This window comes from Corythoichthys intestinalis, chromosome 16 (genome assembly GCF_030265065.1).
Source record: "Corythoichthys intestinalis isolate RoL2023-P3 chromosome 16, ASM3026506v1, whole genome shotgun sequence".
NCBI classification, from domain to species: domain Eukaryota; kingdom Metazoa; phylum Chordata; class Actinopteri; order Syngnathiformes; family Syngnathidae; genus Corythoichthys; species Corythoichthys intestinalis.
In genome coordinates this window covers 17,072,609-17,087,925 of record NC_080410.1, presented here as the reverse complement: position 1 = coordinate 17,087,925, position 15,317 = coordinate 17,072,609, and the positions used below count along the sequence as shown (strand labels likewise).

General features: G+C 38.5%; 1 protein-coding gene across 2 annotated transcripts; it reads right to left on the bottom strand.

Moving 5' to 3' along the window:
* Window positions 1-1,125: 1,125 nt before the first annotated feature.
* On the bottom strand, window positions 1,126-14,541 carry tom1 (target of myb1 membrane trafficking protein). Of its 2 annotated transcripts, XM_057861554.1 has the most exons (16): window positions 14,336-14,541; window positions 12,540-12,624; window positions 12,377-12,455; window positions 12,139-12,288; window positions 11,895-12,029; window positions 11,659-11,793; window positions 7,336-7,452; window positions 7,020-7,153; window positions 6,880-6,922; window positions 6,670-6,793; window positions 6,365-6,431; window positions 6,205-6,262; window positions 4,493-4,558; window positions 4,081-4,143; window positions 3,949-3,988; window positions 1,126-1,778 (listed from the first exon to the last, which is right to left on the bottom strand). In XM_057861554.1, the coding sequence occupies exons 1-16, from the start codon at window positions 14,385-14,387 to the stop codon at window positions 1,684-1,686; spliced, it is 1,443 nt and encodes a 480-aa protein (XP_057717537.1). In that variant the 5' UTR covers window positions 14,388-14,541; the 3' UTR covers window positions 1,126-1,683. The 2 variants fall into 2 exon arrangements, with proteins under 2 accessions (XP_057717537.1, XP_057717539.1); XM_057861556.1 differs by lacking the exon at window positions 4,493-4,558.
* Window positions 14,542-15,317: the final 776 nt, after the last annotated feature.

Genomic DNA, 15,317 nt, shown 5'->3' with positions numbered 1-15,317 from the left:
CACAGCGGCGATTCCCTGATGTTTTGAGGTTGCTTTGCTGCCTCTGGTCCTGGACTGCTTGACCGTGCGCATGGCATTATGAAGTCTGAAGACTACCAAAAAATTTTGCAGCATAATATAGGGCCCAGTGCGAGAAAGCTGGGTCTCCCTCAGAGGTCATGGGTCTTCCAGCAGGACACTGACCCAAAACAAACTTCAAAAAGCACTAAAAATGGTTTGAGAGAAAGCACTGGAGACCTCTAAATTGGTCAGTAATAAGTCCAGACCTGAATCCCATAGAACACCCGTGGAGACATCTGAAAATGGCAGTTTGGAGAAGTCACCCTTCAAATCTCAAAGACCTGGAGCAGTTGGCCAAAGAAGAATGGTCTAAAATTCCAGCAGAGCATTGTAAGAAACTCACTGATGGATACCGGAAGCGGTTGTTCGCAGTTATTTTGTTTAAAGGTTGTGCTACAAAGTATGAGGCTGAGGGTGTGAATACATTTGTCCCGCCCATTTTTAAGAGTTTTGTGTAAAATTAAAATGATTTAACCTTTTTTTTTTTCATTCTCTTTTGTGTTTTTTTCACTGCAAGCAAAATAAATGAAGATATTACTACCAAAGCATTTGTAATTGCAATCATTTTCTGGGACTAATTGAGCATTATCTGACAGAATTGCAGGGGTGCCAATACTTTTGGCCAGCATTGCACATGACCCAAAATGTGATGCCCATCCATGTACGTATATGGACGGCAGGTTTTTATGGGATTAAGTTTTTTAAATTACTAAAAATAGTCTCTTGCCCTGTAAAGACTTAAAAATATATTTTAAATGTTGAACAAACCATAGACATGAACAAACGTAATATAAATAAAGTGCTACCGCCATTTCGTGATGTTATCCCCCAAAGTAATAACTTCACAAAGAAATAATCTCATTCTCATGAAATAATGTATTCCATAACTAGTTGTGAGGTTTCCTTTTTGGCAAAACCAACAAAACAACAAACAAAAAACTCATTCAATATAATAATTCATGAAACTGATTTATCGCACAGCCCATCCAAAATAGAATACTTTTCATTTCTAGCACACTAAAATTTGTGAGAGTGAGAGATTACATTAAAAAAAAAGGTGCTTGGTAGTTTGGTAAATCATTTAATTGCACTCTGCATTTAAACTTGACAAAGAAATATTATGGTGGTAAAAAAAACAACAACAAACAACTAAATTATGTTTCCTTTACATCCTGTTTCAAATATTAACATGGAAAATGCCTCAACTTTTCATATCAGGAATTTCTGACATTTATGTTCACATAATTTAACAGTGTTTGCTACGTTGACTGAGGTGTTATCTGTAACTCATTATAAGCCACAAATATTCATAGCAATATAGTTATCTATGTTGCAAAAATTGTTTAAGTAACAATATCCCACGTTTCCTTCAACAGTAGGAATGTAATCATACAAATTGTGCAAATGTTTGCATTACAACCAAAATTAATTACATCAAGTAAAATCCTCTGCTCCTCATCCACTCATTAAAACCCCAGCAAAGCAAAAGCAGGATATACAATAAGTAAATATGGGCTGCAGTCCTTCATTTGCCTTCGATACATGATGCCAAAATACATCTCCATCTGTCCCTTATGCCAGAGGGACTTTTTTCGACTTGCGAGTGGCAGGCTGAATTGCAGCTCAGGATTCGGAGTGGTTGGCATCCTGGGAAGACTGTCGCACTGAAGGTAACCGCTCAGCTGCTTTTGCTCTTTGTGCCAAGAACCTGTCAAATTCTTCAGAAGGTGGCAACCAATATCAGACATAAAAACACTGCTTCAGAAAAAAAAAAAAAAAAAAAACGGAATGAAAAAAAAACATTAAATAAGTGTGATATCGAATACATGCCACTCTAAAATGATACCTTGATTAACAAGTGGAATTGGTTCTGTGACTTAATTTACCTATATACAAAATGTATTTTCCCTGAAATGCCATGTTTTACACCACCAAATACGCCAACATTGGAAAAAGAGCGCTTTTTTTAGGAGTGTGGGTGAATTGTCACCACTCCTTGTTATTTTTTTTATTTTTGCATGTGACTTTTTGCTGTGTGATATGACAATATTTATCGCCAAAATGATTGATGATTTATGTCACCGTAATTCTCTCGTCACTATGGTCATTTACTAAACAGACCATTTTGCTCTGACTGCGACTAACTACATCGATAAGGAACTTCTATAGACAAGTTTCTGAGGTACTTCCGCTTTACTTCCTTATGTCTGCAGACAACTTCCGTTTTAAAATGTCTCCATCCAAAACAACAGAGGAGCTGGATTAACATTACTCATCAAAATCCCATAAAAAAGACAATTTGGAAATACCGCGTCCATCATCAGGACAACATATTCATGAAAGTATATGTGGAACCAAGCTTGTTCCACCACTGTAACCGGGTATTTTTGTAGCCATGTTGCAGCTTTGTTTTGGAAGGGATGTTCTTCCTATCCCTGCATTTTCATGTGTCTGGTGCTCAAAAAAAATATCTCAAAAAAAGCTAAAATCTTGCGCATGAAATGACTTGTTGCCTTTGATATTGTTATTATGATGATGATTGTGATTATTGGGCGGCCGAGAGGCTGGGGCTGGAGGCGGTGGCTCGCCTTGCGGCGGACCGTCAACCCGATTTCGAGATCCAACAACAAGCTTTTTAACTGCAGCAACTTTAAAATACGCTATTGGAGCTGGAATTTACGAGGACATTGGGAGAAAGCTCGTCTGGTGGCCGTAATGTCGGATGAAAGTTTGGCGAAGCGCCAGAGCTCTGCTGTCTGATATCACATTCTCGTATGCTATTTTTCCAAAAATTTTATAAATTGTGATTCGTTGACCTGTGTTGCACATGCAACAATCGTTTTGAATAAAACAAGAAATAGAATCATGTTGTCTAAATGTCTTATTGCGATCAATATCTACAATAAAAAAGAATGACATGCTATTTTTGTTTATATGTACATAGAGTACCTTGTAGTATTTCCTTGTAACAACAAAATCCGTGTCAGCCCTTCTGCGTTCGGCAAATGTAACATTATTTTAAATTACACATCATTTTGGTCACTCAAGTGGCCTGCGTATCAATCTATACCTTACGTCAACACAGGCTGACAGGTTGTTATAATTTTGTCCACGAATGAACAACGAAGTGATAAGAACAATCATACAATCTCATCTACATCTCATCTACGTCATTCTGAATCCATTTTGGGAGATCCCGTGGGTTCCTCTGGCTTGATCTTGCAGTTTCAACTTTGCCACCAAACTGCTTACTTCAACCGCAATTCATGTTGTTCTTTCTAAACCGGAAGTTCGGAGCAGACATTTTCCAAGATGGCGCCGCCCATATTTCGCTCAGGAAACCTGTCTATATGTCACAGCAGTACCACAGAACGGCCTCCAGATGCCTCTATCCCAACAAAACAGACATTTTCATATAATTTCCCTACCACAGATTCTTACCCTGATTGGGGGATCAAATACTGAAGTGTTTTCCCATTGTCACCACAGTAAAATGATGGATGACTAGTAAGCCACTGAATACCAGCAATAGGTGAGTGCATACCCTACACAGACTGCTTCATAATCGGGCAAATCCACCACGATACCTCTAGCGACATATTATTAACTTGTGGTACAGAATCAAAATAGTGACTGGCAAATAATTATGAGGTAGGTGAACACACAGTGACTTAATTTGATCAAGTCCCATCATCAACTCATGTGTTTGTGCACTCATAAATTAAGGTACAACTGTATTTGAACAGTACATCCAAACCCTCAAAACACTGCAGTAGCCAACATAAAAACACAACCAAATGTCTGTTGACATATGTACAAGTCCAGTCGGTTACTGATGGGTAGTATTGGTTTGTTATGGAAAAGTAATTCATCTGAAAGATTGCTCACCTTCACTTGTGACACCTTCAGAGTCTTCAACGTCGTCATACTATGTCGCAAACAGAAAATGCATGTTACAGTACGTGAACACAACACAATATTACAAATATTCGTTATGCAAAAAAATATTCTATTGTTCACCTCATCATCCAACTCAAGCCATTTCTCAATATCATCCATTACGTTTGACTGCTTGACAGGTATCTAAAAAAGAAGGGAATATATATCAAATAGAATAATGATGGTGGCTCCCTCCCCCAAAATACAAGGACACAAAATTAACACCACAACATCACACAGAGCAAATGGAATATCAGGACAGCAAAGCAAATATTTCCATGCTCACCAACGCCAAATGAAATCATAATTGAAGTCTTTGACATTTTGAATAGCATGCAAACCAAACAATTCATGGGCTGAAAAAGTAAACCACTGACCAAAGCAAAAGTGAACCGCAACCTCATTAAGAACTACAGGAACAACAACAAAACTAATAATAATAAAAAGGGATGTAGGGAGTAATCAGGAACATTTTTTTAAAACATGAACCCACCATTCCCCTTTTAATCATCCAGTCTAACTTTGGTGAGGAGCTGTGAGAGGATGCTGGGCTGTAATCCTTTGTTGCATAGGTAGAGAATTATTTCAGAATAGGTTATATACTGTAGGTTAATATCTATTTCTGGAGACAAATTATTAAATCACTAGAGGCAGAACAACACAGCAAGACACATTCATACATGTGAACAACAATAGGCACTATCATATTTTAATTAGGGCTGTCAACTGATTAAAAATTTTAATCGAGTTAATCACAGCTTAAAAATTAATCGTAATTAATCGCAATTCAAACAATCTCTAAAATATGCCATATTTTTCTGTAAATTATTGATGGAATGGAACGATAAGACAAGATGGATGTATACATTCAACATACTGTACATAAATACTGTATTTGTTTATTATAACAAATCGACAAGATGGCATTAACATTATAAACATTCTTTCTGTGAAAGGGATCCATGGATAGAAAGAGTTGTAATTCTTAAAAGATAAATGCGAGTACAAGTTATAGTAATTTTGATAGTTTGTATATTGTGACTAAATATTGCCATCTAGTGTATTTGTATAGCTAAATGAAATGTTTGACTAGAGTTTGACCAAAGTCTCAGTATTATTTTGCATAGCTATTTTGATTGGGAATGCCAGTTCTCTTAGCATTGAGCGCTTTTCCTTTTGTGAACATTACTATTATTATTATTTGGACAGATATGCATGCAAATGCATGATGGGAAGTTGGGCAACCATGACTGTCAGTGGTGGCTGCAAATGGTATATCTTCTCTGCGTTGTGTACAGGGTGTTAAGAAAAAGATCATCTCCTGTCATTCTTCCCCGCATCGCTCGCTACAACAGTTATAAGTGTAGTGGAAGAGATGGCAAAGCTTATACAAATAAATAGCGCGGTTTCAATGAATGCCTGTGTTCACTCCACTCGCCTGTCTCTGCCTCTTAGCTCTCAATATACATAAAACGGCGCCATTGTAGTCTGTTCGCGGCAATGTGTGAGTGGGTCGTTCCGCGCTTGTGTTAAATGCGTTAAATATTTTAACGTGATTAATTTAAAAAATTAATCACCGCCCGTTAACATGATAATTTTGACAGCCCTAATTTTAATGCAGTACTTGGGTGTTAAAGAATTGGTACATCGTTTCAAAATCTAACAGTAATATGGCCTATTAAATGTAACTCTTTCAGTGCCATTGATGACAATCGACGTCCAGTTACATGGCTCTGAATGGCTGTATGGCTTTGAATGGAAAAGAGTTTTTTACTACCAGTCGTGCAATCTATTTGAACTAGAAAAGCTGGCAGCGAATGAACTCCAGCCCTTCCAATTCAAATGGATTGGTCTATCGCCGTCAAAGACAGCCAATGTCTTAATGTTAGTCTAATGTTTTACAATTACATTCACTACCAGTGCAAAAGCTTGGTGTATTAAAATAGGGTTAAAGACAGTCAATCTGCATTTACCAGGCAATTCATTGAACAATGTAAAATGATAAAATTGGGGGTGGACACCATCTTCTTCATCCTTAGGGTCTCAAGTCAGTAGTTGTACAGCTCATCTAACAGCATTAACATTAAGTACTACTACAGCCAGTACCTTGACAGCGATTTATTGTGTTTTTTTTTTCTCGTCTCAAGCAACTAGCCTTTTTCTCGAGCTGCATAAGCAATCTAGGCACACAACAACTTTGCTTACCACTTTAGAGTTTTCCTGAGCTTGAGCAAGGCCATCCAGTCCAATGTCTATATGCTCACTGAAACCGAATTCACAACAGATAAGGCTAATTATGTCTAAACATCTGGAAAATAAAACATCACAAAAGCATATTATTGCCTGTATGTTATATTTTCAGTACCTTGCTCTTTGAGTTGAGCCATTTGTTTTGTGTAAAAATGCATCCACGTCATCTCCTTCCCTTGTGTCTGTTCAAAAGACAGCCAAATGTTTTGTGAGGTGAAGGAAAGCAGCTGTGTTGAATTTGTAGAATAGAAAAATGACTGAACCAACTGAAAAAGCACAGTATTAAACATACAGTAGTTGGATATGATGTATAGAAATGCAAGATAATCATTCATTTTCACAAGCAGTTTAATGAATTAATTATTTTCCAAATAAATACAACAATTACATTCTTTTGCAGATTTTAGGCAAAATACTTACTGAGCCCTGCCATCCGGCTGGACAAACTGTCCTCTTTTGATTGTGTGAGCAGGCCGCCATTGATAGCTGTTGCGGCCCCCGATTCACTAATATTGAGGTCTTTTAGGTTTACATATGTATGGCTCTGTAAATACAAAAATGATGAGAAGTGCGCTGTCAACATAAAAAAAAAAAAAAAAACCATTTGTGTCTTTGGACCAAGTGATCTACCTGTTGGGTTGTGTTTGGGCCATTTGCTATTTGTCGCTCAAACCTTAAAAGCAAACAAATGATCGCAACAAGTGCATCAATAAAAGGATTTTCTGAATGTTGCATCCCCGCTACCCCCATTAAAAAAAATACCGCTTTACCTGTGATAGCGCGAGAAGGCAGTGTTCATCTCGTCATTTGTTGCTAATAACTCTTCGATCAGTTTCTCCTCACTAAGCCTGGGGACAATCTTCACTATCCTGTCCTGCATTTCCTTACATACTGTGTATAACTGCTAATGACACAACCAAAGAGAATGTGTGGGTTGGGGGGGTTGTGATAGTGCAGATGTGGTACATAGATAAAGTGCGAGATCAGTTAAGGGCAACATGACTTGGTGGGAAATGCTATATTTTCAAGCAACATTGTCTTTTAGTCAAAAATAAAACATGTACTGTATATGTGTAAGTTTGGTACCTCCAGCAACTCCATGTCAGCTTGTTTTACCGTGACAGGATCCAGCTGACTCATCATATCGGACATCATTGTGAGGTTGCTCCTCACCACTCCCAGCTCTGCCTTTAGTGCTCCTACCTGGAGTATTAAATGTTAATAGTTTGCATTTTGCAAACACATAGTACACTCAACCCTTTCAGTACTGTATTGGGATCTTATATTACAACTGTATTTTAAATAGGCCTTACAATGGATTTATTTTTAACTAAATGTGATTCTTGAGAGGATAATATAGACAACAGGCTAAGGCTAAAACTACAACCCCTAGCAAAAAGTATGGAATCACCAGTCTCGGACGAGCATTCACTCAGACATTTTATCGTGTAGAATAAACTCGATAAAAAGGTTGAAAAAATAATGATTTAGTTCAGAAGTGCAACTCTTTAACATTCAGAAACACAAAAGTAAATGTTACGTTTTTTAGAGCAAGTGCAGGGAAATATATATGGAATCACTCCATTCTGAGGAAAAAAAATATGGAATCCTGAGAAACAAACAGAAATAACAATCAAAACACATCTCTAGTATTTAGTAGCACCACCTCTGGCTTTTATGACAGCTTGCAGTCTCCGAGGCATGGACTTGATCAGTACTCTTCATCAATTTGGTGCCAACTTTCTTTGATTGCCGTTGCCAGAACATCCTTACAGGTCAGAGCCTTGCTGTGGACCATTTTTTTCAATTTCGACCACAGGTTATCAATAGGGTTGAGATCTGGGCTATTTGCTGGCCATGACATTGACTGGATAAGTCTTTCTCCAAGGAATGCTTTCACAGTTTTAGCTCTGTGACATGATGCATTCTCATCTTGGAAAATGACAAACATATTTTCAATTGAAAGGATAAGAAAGCTGTCTAAAATTTCAATGTAAACTTGTGCATTTATTGAAGTTTTAACCACAGCTACAGTTGTGGTCAAAAGTTTACATACACTTGTGAAGAACAAAATGTCATGGCTCTCTTGAGTTTCCAGTTATTTCTACAACTCTGATTTTTCTCCGATAGAGTGATTGGAAGAGATACTTCTTTGTCACAAAAAACATTCATGAGGTTTGGTTCTTTTATGACTTTATTATGGGTGAACAGAAAAAAGTGATTAAATCTGCTGGGTCAAAAATATACATACAGCAGCGCTAATATTTGGTAACATGTCCCTTGGCCATTTTCACTTCAATTAGGCGCTTTTGGTAGCCATCCACAAGCTTCTGGCAAGCTTCTGGTTGAATCTTTGACCACTCCTCTTTACAGAATTGGTGCAGTTCAGTTAAATTTGATGGCTTTCTGACATGGACTTGTTCCTTCAGCATTGTCCACAAGTTCTCAATGGAGTTTAAGTCAGGACTTTGGGAAGGCCATTCGAAAACCTTAATTCTAGCCTGATTTAGCCATTCCATTGCCACTTTTGATGTGTGTTTGGGGTCATTGTCCTCTTGGAACACCCAACTGCGCCCAAGACCCAATCTTCGGGCTGATGATGTTAGGTTATCTTGAAGAATTTGAAGGTAATCCTCCTTCTTCATTATCCCACTTACTCTCTGTAAAGCACCAGTTCCATTGGCAGCAAAACAGCCCCACAGCATAATACTACCACCACCGTGCTTGACGGTAGGCATAGTGTACTTGGGGTTAAAGGCCTCACCTTTTCTCCTCCAAACATATTGCTGGGCATTGTGGCCAAACAGCTCGATTTTTGTTTCGTCTCAGAACTTTCCTCCAGAAGGTCTTATCTTTGTCCATGTGATCAGCAGCAAACTTCAGTCGAGCCTTAAGGTGCCGCTTTTGGAGCAAGGGCTTCCTTTTTGCACGGCAGCCTCTCAGTCCATGGAGATGCAAAACACGCTTGACTGTGGACACTGACACTTGTGTTCCAGCAGCTTCTAATTCTTGGCAGATCTGCTTTTTGGTGATTCTCGGTTGAATCTTCACCCTCCTGACCAATTTTCTCTCAGCAGCAGGTGATAGCTTGCGTTTTCTTCCTGATCGTGGCAGTGACAAAACAGTGCCATGCACTTTATGCTTACAAACAATTGTTTGCACTGTTGCTCTTGGGACCTGCAGCTGCTTTGAAATGGCTCCAAAAGACTTTCCTGACTTGTTCAAGTCAATGATTCGCTTTTTCAGATCCATGTATGTATATTTTTGACCCAGCAGATTTGATCACTTTTTCTGTTAACCCATAATAAAGTCATAAAAGAACCAAACTTCATGAATGTTTTTTGTGACAAAGAAGTATCTGTTCCAATCACTCTATCGGAGAAAAATCAGAGTTGTAGAAATAACTGGAAACTCAAGAGAGCCATGACATTATGTTCTTCGCAAGTGTATGTAAACTTTTGACCACAACTGTATCTCCGCAGTGCCTTTGCCTGACATGCAGCCCCATATCATCAAGGACAAAGGGAATTTTGATGTCTTTTTCAGGCAGTAATCTTTGTAAATCTCACTGGAACAGCAACAAAGGTTCCAGCCTCATCACCTTGTCAAGAGTCAAGAATCTGCATTGGACAAGGTGTCAAGAGTCAAGAATCTGCATTGGACAACGTGATGATGCTGGAACTTTTGTTTGGTGCTGTTCCAGTGAGATTTACAAAGATGACAGCCTGAAGAAGACATCAAAATACCCTCAAATTTTAGATAGCTTTCTTATCCCTTCAATTAAAAATGTTTGTCATTTGCCACAGAGCTAAAACTGTTAAAGCATTCCTTGGAGAAAGACTCATCCAGTCAATGTCATGGCCTGCAAATAGCCCAGATCTCAACCCTATTGATAACCTGTGGTGGAAATTGGGGAAAAAAATGGTCCACAGCAAGGCTCCAACCTGCAAGGATGATCTGGCAACTGCAACCAAAGAGAGTTGGCACCAAATTGATGAAGAACTATCATCAAGTCCATGCCTCAGCAAATGCAAGCTGTTATAAAAGCCAGAGGTGGTGCTATTAAATACTAAAGATGTGTTTTGATTGTTATTTCTTTGTTTGTTTCTCATGATTCCATATTTTTTTCCTCAGAATGGAGTGATTCCATATACATATTTCCCTGCACTTGTTCTATAAAATTAACATTTACTGACCACCATAATGTTTGTTATTCATTCCTTTTAGTGTTTCTGAATGATAAAGAGTTGCACTTTTGAACTAATTCATTATTTTTCCAAGCTTTTTATCTGAGTTTGTTCTACATGATAAAATGTCTGAGTGAGTGCTCGTCCGAGACTGGTGATTCCATGCTTTTTGCTAGGGGTTGTACACTACTAATTCACAAAAACCTAAGAAAGAACCCATTAAGTTTTGTGTAGAAAACAGTGTGGGAGAATTGGGGAAGGAATTGAAAATTAGGTTTACATATTTGTATAGGGTCATAAAAAGTAGCATTTCTTTGTACTTTGTGACTGCTGCTAAATAATAGACCGGTAAAGGGTGTGTGTGAGTAAGTATACCAGCATGTAATATGATGAATGGAAATACATAGTGAGGTACCTTGACATACGAGTTTAGCTAGTAATTCAATTTACTCATTCATCAAATTAATATGACACCTTTTGGCATTTTGGAAGCTCACCTGTAACCCTTAACTTTTATTATTGAAAAAAAAAAAAAAAGATTGATGTAAATTCACAAAAATGTCATCAATCTGTTTCAGCTCCAATCATTGCATTGTATTAGAGCATAAAACCCAATAACAGATCATTTAAAGAAACAAAGTACCGTATTTTCCGCACTATAAGGCGCATCGGAGTATAAGGTGCACCTTCAATGAATGGCCTATTTTAAAACTGTTTTTTTTTTTTTCATATATAGGGCGCACAGCATTATAAGGCACAGTAGTAGTAGTAGTAGTAGTAATAGCAGTAGAACTTTCACTAGATTGTGCTGCGCTACAGAGAATGTCATGCCATGATTATCCAATATTGAGCCATATATAAGGTGCCAAAATTGAAGGCTTTTAAGTGTGCCTTATAGCGCTGAAAATACAGTAGTTTTATATAACAGTTCTTCTGTTGTATGTGTGCTGTTAAGAAGGGTGACTCTGACTGTGACATCATGAAAATGACTTGTTAGCTAGGTTTGGCCCACAAGTGTTCTCATTTCATAGTTATGTTTTGACAATGAGAAGCTGGCGAATATCTAGCAGGGATTTTTTTCTTGACTTCACTCAAATGTGTCTGAAAATTTTGTTTCACAAGAAAATATAATAAAACAAGCATTGACCTCCTAAGTCAAGGTACCGCTGTATGGTGAATAAAGAGTAAAATAGCCCTATCAAGAGCAGGCAACGTCCATCACCTGGTTGGGAGTAAAGGCATCACCACCCTCTAGCGCCTGCTTTAGCTCAAGAGTCTGGGGTGGGATTAGGGGAGGTTTGGAGGACAGCAGCGGAGCAGGGACAGTAGCAATGGCAGGCCCATTTCGAGACGAGGTCTGCTAAGCCAGGCACAGAAAAGATCCGAAAAGAAAGGTTGACCAAAGGTGAAAGCCAGTGTTAAAGCGGTCTAGAGACCCCAGTGAGAAAGTGTTTGTACCCTTTTGGGAGGTTGGCCTGATGGGTAGCCATCTAATTCCGTCATAGGGAACTCAAGCCCTTTCCTTCGCAGGTCTTCATAGACTGACACCACACCAGTCAGGTCGGGCGAGCTACGGAATGCGTCTGCCCACGCCTTGAAAAGATGACAAGCGCAAAATAGCACAAGATTTCACGGAATGTGACCACAGAGATGCGAATACAGATTCAAAATAGCTTTTTGATTTTTCGTGGCACCAGCAGACCTGTATGATGCCGAGCACTCTGTCGTGTACGATCAGAGGAGGGTTGTTCCTCGGGATAATAGAACGGACCAGAACCCCCTCGATAAAATCCCTTGTGGTGACTAAGATATGAAACCTGTAGCCGCAGTTCTTCACGCAGGTTTCCAGTACCTGGAAAGAGAACTCGTATCTCATACAGTATCTAATGACGCATGACAAAAGCAACAATAACAGGGTATAGGTGTGGAGATACACTCACAGTGAGCGCTAGCATGACCTCCTTAAAGTTTTTGTTTCCCACAATCCTTTTTTTAATGGCTCTGACTGCATCTTTAGGCCTGGGATGAAAGAAAATTGACCTTTGAGACACATGCAACCCTGAGCTTGTTGTTTCTAAAAAATACAGAATGACAAAAACACACCCTTCTTCAGAGCTGTTGATCGTATCGCAGATCTCCATGTTGAGAGACCAGTCTTCTGATGGCAGGCTAGAGCTTGTTGCTATCTCTGTAACAGAAAAACCAAGATAGATGTTAGAGCTATATTATTTGACTATTAAAAAGAGTTGTGGCAGCCCCACTATGGTAGATGTAATATGTAAATGTGTTTTTTCTATTTGTTTGAAATTTTAATAGCAGAGATTATTGTGTGGTTGTGTTTTGCTTTTTTTATACACACTTCATACATAGAAGACAAATTCATACTCATTTATTCCAAGTATAATTTGAAAATACAACACCAACAACGTTCATGAGTAGTAGAACTGTTTACACCATCTACAAAGTTTACACAAGAGGAGCTGAGACATGCCCTGTGGTAATGCCAAATAATAAAAATAGGAAATAGACATGTAATTAATACATACAGTGGGGAGAACAAGTAATGGGAAAACCCATTAGCAGTGTATCAAATACTTGTTCTCCCCACTGTATCTAAAACCATCTAAAAATTGGAGAAATATCAATTACATCTAAAACCTTTCACCACTCAAACCTGGAAATATTAGTATCTAATTTAACAATATATATATATTAGGAGTGGGAACCTCTTGGTACCTCCAGATACGATACGATTTGTGATACAAACCTCATGATAGCGATGAACTGACGATATAGCCATACAACGATTTTGGATACATTGGTCAGGAAATAATTCTAGGATATTCTACAAAAAACTAATAAACAGAAAAGCAAGCTTCTGCTGTGAATTGGAATGAGTTCATCACTAGTAGACTTCCAATCCATTTGAACTGGGAGGGTGGCAGCGAATGAACATTTGTTCGTTTGCAGCCATTGCCAGGCAATGAGTAATTTTGGGCCATTTAAGGTAATTTACCTATTGATTTTCAGTTACTTCCTGTTGATTTTGGGGTATTTTATGGGTCACTTGCTGTTTATTTTGCATTACAGAACAGGAAGTGACCTGGGAACCACCCAAATGAATAGGCAGTGACTCAAACTCAACAGGACCTGTAAATGCCCCCAAAATTGGACCGAATGACTGTGAATGCTCTGGTTTTGAATGAATGAACATTCCCAGTCTAAATGGATTGGGCGTAAAGCACCATCAATAGCAGCCTTTTTTTTCTTCTTCTTTTTTTTTTAACTGACACCTTTTTAAACCGATATCTTGATTCTTGACAGGAGCATATCGATAACCTTTTAGGATACAAAGTATCACGATATATCACCATTTCGATATTTTGTCACACCCTTAATAGACATCATGTTTAGTACACATTGTCTTAAGTCTTAAGAACGCTTCCAGACCAGCAGTATACTAAATAATATTCTTATGTAGCCTACAGTAAATGCAATTACATAGCATAAGTAATCATGTCATGTCTTGCTTGTTAAACTGTACTATATTTGTATTATTGCATGAGAAACTAGCATCTGATTTAGGTCAGCAGGAAGTCGACCTCACTTAAACCAATCAATTTGCATCAAGACAATATTTAGACCCACCCTCTTTCCAACCATTGGTCAGCAGGCGCGTCAATTAAGCATTACCTATTACTCCTCTGTCAGTCTCGATAAAGGCGTAATTATTAATAAAGTAATGCCATTCCGCATCACACAAAGTATGATATTCAGTTTTTGGACTCCGAAATTCAAACTAAAGGTCTGTGAATGCCGGCGAGGAAGGACTAAAAGGATGCCGGACCTGTTTATCGCTAAATTAAAACCATGCATGAGTGGTTGGAAAATAAACTCACCGATTCGCTGTCCCACGGGCGTGCTGTACGGGTTCCCCAGTAAAAACTCCATTGTGGACGCGGTAAATACTCAGCAGAGCACCGACGAACCGGGCGAGCGGCCGAGCTCGCTGCTGCAGCACCCCGCCTGCTTTAGCTGCAAAAAGTGGGCCAGGCCACTAGTTGAAGCTGCGTCACGAATTAAAGCGATAGCGTCATCGAAATATTACCCAGATGCGTTGGTAAAAGTGCGCCACTTGTAGGCAGTCCTCATTTATACAAGCATCGTCTGGTTGAGGCCCAATGAGAACAAATATCATCTGCTACCATGGAGACAAGTGAAGGCATATATGCTGTATGCCCTGTCGATGTTTATTTCTATAGGTTACTGGATTTGGTCTAAAATGTTTAAAATTGGACATGAGAACCACAGAGTTAACTCGCAAGAACTTGCGAGAAATTCATCTCAGCCTGAGAGGAAAAACCTAACTGTACAAACCGAGCCATCTTGCACACCAAGCCTAAAAAACAATATTGACTTTGAATCCACACCTAAATATTCCAGTGAAAACGGACTTTTCCCTTTAAAAAATAGCAAGAAGAGAACCATGTTAACAAAACAAGGTGCTAAAGTATAGTACAAATATCACAAAACAAATTTTCTGACAGTGTCAATAAAAACATTATTATTGGGGTATAGGCTACAATTACATTACATTCATAGGATACTTTTGCATTGTATTGGATCCCAGTTTATAACTGTGCAAGTGACCCTAATGTAGTGGAGACAACATAAAAAAACTTTCATTTAAAAACCCTTTTTTATGGAGCAAAATTGACAAAAAGAACAAAATTCATTTCGAAGTGTTTTGAACAATCCTTCTTACATCCAGTGCTTCACATCTGATTAGATGGCACTTCATAACAAAGCCAAGGAAGTGGAAGAAGTTGTGCAATGGCCAAGTAATTAACCTGACCTGAATCCAAATGAGTACCAAGTATG

Bases quoted from the DNA above. Each gene is read 5' to 3' on its own strand.
- tom1 (XM_057861554.1), bottom strand. From the start codon at position 14,387: ATGGAGTTTTTACTGGGGAACCCGTACAGCACGCCCGTGGGACAGCGA. The intron at 12,625-14,335 runs GTGAGTTTATTT...TTTCTGTTACAG, and splicing joins GCCCGTGGGACAGCGAATCG to AGATAGCAACAAGCTCTAGC. The intron at 6,263-6,364 runs GTACTGAAAATA...ATTCGGTTTCAG, and splicing joins GGCTCAACTCAAAGAGCAAG to TGAGCATATAGACATTGGAC.